The 9,097-nt window shown below is 50.0% G+C and overlaps 1 protein-coding gene across 1 annotated transcript in view; it reads right to left on the reverse strand.

The window, feature by feature from the left end:
• Nucleotides 1-4,504: 4,504 nt before the first annotated feature.
• LOC311109550 (serine/threonine-protein phosphatase 2A regulatory subunit B'' subunit alpha-like) overlaps nucleotides 4,505-9,097 on the reverse strand; it is a gene marked incomplete at its 5' end in the record, with an annotated part of 4,936 nt that continues 343 nt past the window's right edge. Inside the window, 7 exons of the mRNA XM_084152470.1 lie at nucleotides 4,505-6,633; nucleotides 6,723-6,829; nucleotides 6,920-7,038; nucleotides 7,200-7,375; nucleotides 7,960-8,049; nucleotides 8,149-8,197; nucleotides 8,328-8,484. Of these exons, the coding sequence (XP_084008596.1) occupies nucleotides 6,534-6,633; nucleotides 6,723-6,829; nucleotides 6,920-7,038; nucleotides 7,200-7,375; nucleotides 7,960-8,049; nucleotides 8,149-8,197; nucleotides 8,328-8,484 (798 nt within the window). The 3' untranslated portion in view covers nucleotides 4,505-6,533. The remainder of the gene's footprint in view (nucleotides 6,634-6,722; nucleotides 6,830-6,919; nucleotides 7,039-7,199; nucleotides 7,376-7,959; nucleotides 8,050-8,148; nucleotides 8,198-8,327; nucleotides 8,485-9,097) is intronic.

A 9,097-nucleotide genomic window follows, 5' to 3' on the forward strand; every position in this document is an offset into this window, starting at 1 on the left:
GCACCAAGCCTACGGTGTGCGTCGTCAGCCCGGTCCGGCCCGTGGCTGCTCCACGCACCAAGCCAGGGGTGCGCATCGTCAGCCCGGTCCGGCCCGTGGCTGCTCCACGCACCAAGCCAGGGGTGCACATCGTCAGCCCGGTCCGGCCCGTTGCTGCTCCACGCACCAAGCCAGGGGTGCGCATCGTCAGCCCGGTCCGGCCCGTTCCTGTTCCACGCACCAAGCCAGGGGTGCGCATCGTCAGCCCGGTCTGGCCCGTTGCTGCTCCACGCACCAAGCCAGGGGTGCGCATCGTCAGCCCGGTCCGGCCCGTTCCTGCTCCACGCACCAAGCCAGGGGTGCGCATCGTCAGCCCGGTCCGGCCCGTTCCTGCTCCACGCACCAGGCCAGGGGTGCGCATCGTCAGCCCGGCCCGGCCTGTTCCTGCTCCTCGCACCAAGCCTACGGTGTGCGTCGCCAGCCCGGCCCGGCCTGTTCCTGCCACTCGCACCAAGCCTACGGTGTGCGTCGCCAGCCCGGCCCGGCCTGTTCCTGCTCCTCGCACCAAGCCTACGGTGTGCATCGCCAGCCCGGCCCGGCCTGTTCCTTCCACTCGCACCAAGCCTACGGTGTGCGTCGCCAGCCCGGCCGGGCCTGTTCCTGCTCCTCGCACCAAGCCTACGGTGTGCGTCGTCAGCCCGGTCCGGCCCGTGGCTGCTCCACGCACCAAGCCAGGGGTGCGCATCGTCAGCCCGGTCCGGCCCGTGGCTGCTCCACGCACCAAGCCAGGGGTGCACATCGTCAGCCCGGTCCGGCCCGTTGCTGCTCCACGCACCAAGCCAGGGGTGCGCATCGTCAGCCCGGTCCGGCCCGTTCCTGTTCCACGCACCAAGCCAGGGGTGCGCATCGTCAGCCCGGTCTGGCCCGTTGCTGCTCCACGCACCAAGCCAGGGGTGCGCATCGTCAGCCCGGTCCGGCCCGTTCCTGCTCCACGCACCAAGCCAGGGGTGCGCATCGTCAGCCCGGTCCGGCCCGTTCCTGCTCCACGCACCAGGCCAGGGGTGCGCATCGTCAGCCCGGTCCGGCCCGTTGCTGATCCACGCACCAAGCCAGGGGTGCGCATCGTCAGCCCGGTCCGGCCCATTCCTGCTCCACGCACCAAGCCAGGGGTGCGCGTCGTCAGTCCGGCACAACCCGTGCCTGGGTCACCGGTGCCTGGTCAGGTACCGGTCAGCTGCTCCACACCGGAGCTTGAGCAATCCGCTCCTACGATGTCCAGTCCAGCTCCAGCCAGTGGGGCCAGACCGGATCAGGGGCGCTACGGGGGGATTATTGGAGGGTGGTGGGCAAGCCCGGAGCCGGAACCGCCTCCGAGGAGGAATGCCCACCCAGCCCTCCCCTGGTTTGTTTATGTTTAGGCGCAGTCGCAGTCCGCGCCTTTAGGGGGGGTACTGTCACACCCTGGCTCTGGGGACTCTATATGTTGAGCCAGGGTGTGTATATTCTATGTATTGTATTTCTGTGTTGGCCTGAGTGGTTCCCAATCAGAGGCAACGAGTGTCAGCTGTTGCTGGTTGTCTCTGATTGGGAGCCATATTTATAGAGGCTGTTTTCCCACAATAGTTGTGGGATCTTGTTCCAGTTGGTTTGTTCGTTTTGGGTTATTCCGTGTTGGTTGTGTTTAACCTTTGGACGTCACGGTATCGTTTATTGTTTTGTTCGAGTGTTTACTCTCTTTAAATAAAGTATGTTTGCCTGCAACGCTGCGCCTTGGTCCATTCCGTCTAACGATCGTGACATTGGTTCGGGCTTTCCACCGTCGTTGCCCCTACAGAAACACCTACACACCGCCCGAAACACTGATCAGACCATCCCTTGAGAGCCCTCTGTTGCCATGAAATGTTGGGGTCATGAGATGTTAACCAGGGAAGCCCCAACACCACGGGAAACGCAGGAGAATCAATCAAATACAAACGTAGTATCTCCTCATGGCCCTCCTGCGTTTTCATCCTGAGAGGTGCTGTGACTTCCCTAATCAATCCTGACCCCAAAGGGCGGCTATCTAGGGCATGGATGGGGAAGGGTTACATCAACAGGTACAATAGGAATCCCTAACTTATAGGTGAATTGGCGATCGATAAAATTCCCAGCTGCGCCTGAATCTACTAGCGCCTTATGCTGGGAGTGAGGAGAAACCTTGGGAAACACAACTTTAATACACATATGCGCAACAGAGAGCTCTGGGTGAGTTGGGTGCCTACTCACCTGGAATGATTCATCAGTGCGCTGCCTACTGCCTCGATTCCTAAGAGACCCTCCCCAGCACCGACCAGCAGTGTGTCCTCTGCGGCCACAGTTGGTGCAGGGGACGGCCTCCCTCCTGGTCTCTCTCCTGGTCTTCTTAGCACCAGCACCTCCGAGCTCCATAGGGGTCGGCTCGGAAGTGCTGGGGGATGGAATGGACGGCCCTGAATCTGCACATCCGCGGGTAGCCAACAGGGTATCCAGGCGAATGGACATGTCCACCAGTTGGTCGAAGCTGACGTTGGTGTCCCTGCAGGCCAATTCCTGACGAATGTCCTCCCTCAGGCTACATCTGTAGTGGTCGATGAGGGCCCTCTCATTCCATCCCGCGTTGGCAGCCAGCGTCCGGAAGTCCAGTGCGAACTCCTGTGCGCTCCTCCTCCCCTGTCTAAGGTGGAATAGACGCTCACCCGCCGCTTTACCCTCTGGTGGATGATCGAATACTGCCCTGAAGCGGCGGGTGAACTCCGCATAGTTGACAGTAGCGGCGTCTATTCCCCCCCACTCGGCGTTGGCCCACTCCAGCGCCTTGCCGGACAGACAGGAGATGAGGGCGGACACGCTCTCGTATCCCGAGGGCACCGGGTGGATGGTTGCTAGGTAGAGTTCAACCTGGAGCAGGAAACCCTGACACCCGGCCGCTGTGCCATCATAAGCCCTCGGGAGCGAGAGCCGAATCCCACTGGACCCCGGAGGTGAAGCGATGGGCATCACTGATGGTGGTGGTATCGTTGAAGGAGGCGTAGGCAGACCCCCTCTTTCCCATCGCTCAATAGTGCTCACCACCCGTTCCATGGCGGTGCCGAGAGCCTGGATCATGGCCGCTTGGTGTTCGATGCGTTCCTCCATTGATCCAGCTGGCACCGCCGCTCCTGCTGACTCCATGAATGGTGTGTGATTCTGTCAGGGCGACGTGTATGCTGTGAGCGAAGTCAAGCGCAGGACACCGAGCTACTGGCAGACGAACTTTACTAGCACAGTAATCAAAATACAAACAAAACCTCCAAACAGGGAGGAACAAAATACGCATACACCCGAACACTGCCGACCTCACGGAAAACAATTACACACAATAACCAATGAGAGACAGGGGGTTATAAAGGGAATACAATGTAACATAATGGGAAACAGGTGAAAACAATCAGGACAAACTAGACAAACACCGAAACATAGATCGGTGGCAGCTAGTACTCTGGGGACGACGAACGCCGAAGCCTGCCCGAGCAAGGAGGAGGGGCAGCCTCGGCTGATTCCGTGACAGTAACAGACACATCTCAACATCAACTGTGTGAATCAGGCCTTCATAGTCGAATTGCTGCAAAGAATCCACTACTAAAGGACACCAATAAGAAGAATATACTTGCTTGGGCCAAGAAACACGAGCAATGGACATTAGACCGGTGGAAATTTGTCCTTTGGTCTGGAGTCCAAATTGGAGATTTTTGGTTCCAACCGCCATGTCTTTGTGAGACGCAATGTGGGTGAACGGATGATCGCAGCATGTGTATTTCCCACTGTAAAGCATGGAGGAGGAGGTGTTATGGTGTAGGGGTGCTTTGCTGGTGACTGTCTGTGATTTATTTAGAATTCAAGGCACACTTAACCAGCATGGCTACCACAACATTCTGCAGCGATACGCCATCACATCTGGTTTGAGCTTAGTGGGACTATCATTTGTTTTTCAACAAGACTATGACCCAACACACCTCCAGGCTCTGTAAGGACCTGTCCTCCACAATCCCCCGACCTCAACCAAATTGAGATGGTTTGGGATGAGTCGGACCGCAGAGTGAAGGAAAAGCAGCCAACAAGTGCTCAGCATATGTGGGAACTCCTTCAAGACTGTTGGAAAAGCATTCCAGGTGAAGCTGGTTGAGATAATGCCAAGAGTGTGCAAAGCTGTCATCAAGGCAAAGGGTGGCTATTTGAAGAATCTCAAATATAAACTATATTTTGATTTGTTTAACACTTTTTTGTTTACTACATGATTCCATATGTGTTATTTCATAGTTTTGATGTCTTCACTATTATTCTACAATGTAGAAAACAGTAAAAATAAAGAAAAACCCTTGAATGAGTAGGTGTTCTAAAACCTTTGACCGGTAGTGTGTATATATAACAAAATGGCAAAAAAAATTAAACAGGAAAATGTTTGTTGACGCACTATCGTGTTGCACAATCGTGTTGTACTCCACCATTAATGTTTTCTCTCAATTTTTTTCTCTCCAACCTTAAATCGTCTTTATTTCAATTCAGTTTTAAAAGAAAACAAAGGAAAGCAACAAGGAAAGACAGAAAGAAGTAAGCCATGCGAACACAAGAACATCTACTCAAGCCTTATCCACCTGGAAGTAAAACATCAGATGAGAGAAAAAAACACCAAATAAAAGTCCTCTCTAAATTTCAAAGTAAAAGTTGTTTTAAAGCAGACACACATTTCAAAGTAAAAGTCCTCATTGTGGCAGAAGTGTCTCCGGTTAGAGGCAGTTCCATCCTGGCTTCTCTCCCTGCCCCGTGCACCTAGCACAGAGCAGATGTGTGTGTGTGTGTGTTCCCAGGGCAGTGAGCAAAAAGCAGATTGTTTGCATAGAGCCAGACACAGCAGTGTCTTATAAACGTGTGTGTATGTGTGTGTGTGTGTCTCTACAGCAGCATGAGTCTCTACTGAGAGGAAGAGCTACCAGTGTGTCCAAACCAGTCACAGCAAGATGCTCCTTATTATCCAATCAGATGATCAAACTGATTGATTGATAGGTGATTGACAAATTGATCGACAGTTGATTGTCTGATGGGCGTGTCCCTCTATGACCTCCAACCAATCATCGCTGTGCATCTGGGTCACACGCCACATAACTTAACCCCGTCGAGCCACACAGTGACACAGCAACACAAACCATCAGTAACATCATCATTACACAATGTAAAGTTAAATTCACATTTACAATGGATATATAGAGACAGATTGTTGCTATTAAAAACAAACACACACACACACACACACACGCACAGGCACGCACAAGCACAGCTTTAAAACATCACCAACATTCAACAGTGATAAAATAAAGAATACTTGATGCTAGAATAGAATAATGACTGGAACATCACCTTTGGTGACACATTAAAACGGCTGTTAGCTTTACTGTCTTGTTCCGCGTGTCGACAGCACGTCTTGTGGCTAGCAAGTTTGTGTCACTTCTGGACATGTCCGTTTTGGTTTTTACAGTAACATCTCTACCAGAGAGATAGTTAGTTCATATTAGTTCATAGTTAGTTAGTTACAGCTAAGTCTATGTACACTGTGGTTGATTCTGGTCAAATCTAGAATGACACCGTACCCCCTATAAGTTATAGTGCACTATATAGGGAATAGACTGCCATTTCTGACCCAGCATCTGCCATGAAAGAACTGAACTCTTTGAAAAGTATATGGACGGAATATACAGTACATGCATTTTATCTCAAATAGAATGAAACATTCTACTAATTCTAATGAATCAAAAACACAATAGCCTGCCTTATCAAACTATTCAACAGTAACATTCTGAAATAGAACACTGAAAATGATGTTTATAAATGGAGAACGCTGACAGTAGCTTTCCAACTCCCTTTTCTAAACGTCACTAGTCTGTTGTAAGAGCAGCCAGCAGTATAACTAGTGACTACAAGATGGTACTGTTTTGCACAGCGCTGTGTGTATGCACAGTGTGTGCGTGTGTGTGTGTGTGTGTGTGTTGATTGACACGTTTGAAAACAACTTGGTTGATTGTCTAGTAGTTGATTGTCAGTGAAAAATCTCAATATGGCAGTTATTATACACATCATACAGGAAGTATCTCCATATCAGGATTTGTGCTTTCTTACTTCTACATGTTAAACATGTTAAGACACATAATTGCACCAAACACAGTCTTTGGGATGACACAAACACACACACACACATACACACATGCACACACAACACACACACACTCCAATAAAGATAAAAGAGTGGAAAACACGTTTTTTCCTACAGAGGGCTGAGAGGACAGCTGCCAGAGTGCTCTCTCTTTTTCTGTCCAACCCTCTTCCTTTTCTCCATCTTCCACCATCTCTTCTGTCCCTGTCTGTGTATGAAGGGAGAAGGTGAGAGAGTTTGGATATCTCCAGCGCTTTAGCTTTTTCTCAATTTCTCCCTGTCCATCCCACTTCTCCTCTCCCCCGTCTCCTGTATATCCAAGGAGAAGGGAGCGGTATTCCAGGCTTTGGGAATTTCACGCTGTCAGATCTGATATGAGCAGCTTATCCATCTTATTCCCAATCATCTCTCCTTGAACCGGAAGCTCCGCCTCCTCATAGTCATCATCAAACGTGCTGGGGAGACAACACAGTATGAGAGTGTGTGTGTGTGTGAGTGTGGGTGTGTGTCAGTGTGTGAGTGTGTGTGTGTGTGTGTGTCTTACCCCTCCTGCAGCTGTTCGTTAGCTGTCTCCTCTGCCACCAGGATCTCGTATTCCTCTGAGGCGTATTTATCCCAGTCTGACGGCTCTGGACACTCGTTGTCTATGTCCTACAACACACACACATACACACACATTAGTACACACACACCCTCACTGTCTATGTCCTACAACACACACAGACACACACACGGTCCTACCTTCTGCAAAGCGAAGGGATCTCTCTGCTCGTGGTCCAGGTATTTCTCGAGGTTGAAGAACGTGTCGAAGAATATATGAGCCATCCTACACCTCTTCAGATCAGACAGGGTTATCTTACCTAAACAAACACACACACAGAATAGGATGTTTATCCACTGCTGTACTGCACACGTGTAAAGTATAATGTATGAAAGAGAGAGAGGAGAGAAAAGAGGGAGAGAAAGCGGAGGCATGCAGAGGAGAAGATAGAGGAAGATAGAGGGGGGGGGGGACACACACCTTGGCTCTCAGGTTTGACGAGGTCTAGCATCTGACAGAGCAGGTCTGTGAAGGGTAGTGGTTCAATGCCCATCCCCTCCATCCTACTACACTGCTCCTCATAGAAGTACTCCAACTCAAACATAGACAACACACCGTCCCCGTCTGTGTCCATACACCTGAACCAGTACTCTATACTGGAGGGACAAAGAGAGAGAGAGAGAGAGAGAGAGAGAGAGAGAGAGAGAGAGGGGGGACAGAGAGAGAGAGAAAAAAAAAGAGAGAGAGAGAGAGAGGGAGAGAGAGAGAGAGAGGGACAGAGAGAGAGAGAGTAGAGAGAGAGAAAGAAAGAGAGAGAGAGAGAGAGAGAGAGAGAGAGAGAGAGAGAGAGAGAGAGAGAGAGAGAGAGAGAGAGAGAGAGAGAGAGAGGGACAGAGAGAGAGAGAGTAGAGAGAGAGAAAGAAAGAGAGAGAGAGAGAGAGAGAGAGAGAGAGAGAGAAAAATAGAGAGAGAGAGAGAGAGAGAGAGGGAGAGAGAGAGCGGGACAGAGAGAGAGAGAGAAGAGAGAGAGAAAGAAAGAGAGAGAGGGACAGAGAGAGAGAGAGTAGAGGGACAGAGATAGAGAGAGAGAGTAGAGAGAGAGAGAGAGAGAGAGAGAGAGAGAGAGAAAGAGAGAGGGGGGGGGGTTAGATCACACACAAACGCACGTGGACAAACACAAATGCACGCATGTTGCATACACACACTTTCTCCTGCTCATACACACACTCTGCTGTGCTACCTGGTAGGGTTTTTCTTGTCTTCCTCTGAGATGAGGAACCAGGTGAACTCTGCATAACTCATCCTCCCTTCTCTCTGCACTGAACTACCCCTGAGGAGAGACAGAGGACAGGGAGAGAGAAATAATAACTTTACATTCAACCATTTTGCTTTTACCAGATATTGTTAGGGTACGTGTGTGTGTTCTTACCGTGTGACGGCTCCTGAGAACAACCTCTCAATGATTCTGCTTGAGGATGCTGTCAGAGGAGAAGAGGGGGGGGGGGGGGCATGGAGAGAGAGAAAGAGAGAGGGATTAGTAAATGACTAATACCAAAATGCTTTTCCAAAGCTTTAAGATTGAATACACAGTCACTCAGACAGACTCACCGTGGTCGTTGTAACGAGCCAGGTCCTTAGGGTCAATGTAAAGGTCATGGTCCGTGTCCAACTCCCAGAATTTACAGTAGATCACATAGAAATGTTCATAAGAGAAATAATCTGTTATCTGGTTGATATCATCCTCCTCTTCCAACAGGGCCAGGGTCTGAGAGAGACAGAGACACAGAGACGGAGACAGAGAGAGAGAGAGAGAGAGAGAGAGAGAAGAGAGAGACAGAGAGAGAGACAGAGAGAGAGAGGGACAGAGAGAGAGAGGGAGAGAGAGAGAGAGAGAGAGAGAGAGAGACAGAGAGAGAGAGAGACAGAGAGAGAGAGAGAGAGAGAGAGACAGAGAGAGAGACAGAGAGAGAGAGGGACAGAGAGAGAGAGGGACAGAGAGAGAGAGAGAAATAAAAGTGCAACGTAATGTCAATAATATTTCCCATTTTGTTTTGGCTTTCATACCATGCAATGTGGCTTCTCAGTCATGTTGAAACTGGCCTACTACTATTGCTTTAATATATATTGTTGTGTAGTTGCTGGTATTGGTAATACCATTTCCACTGCTGCTACTTTTATTATTGATGCCTTATTGCTGTTGGTCCCACCATTTTTTGTTATATGTATACTTTGATGTAAGTAATTTAACTTGCCATGTCATTCAAATCTACTGAATATAATTGTATTTTATTGAGAGAGAGAGAGAGAGAGAAATAGTTTGTGAGAGAGAGAGAGAAAAAGACCATGTTTGATTCCCCAAACTAGGATATTTCCCTATA

This window comes from Coregonus lavaretus, assembly GCF_964263955.1.
Source record: "Coregonus lavaretus genome assembly, chromosome: 35".
In the NCBI taxonomy this organism is placed as follows: domain Eukaryota; kingdom Metazoa; phylum Chordata; class Actinopteri; order Salmoniformes; family Salmonidae; genus Coregonus; species Coregonus lavaretus.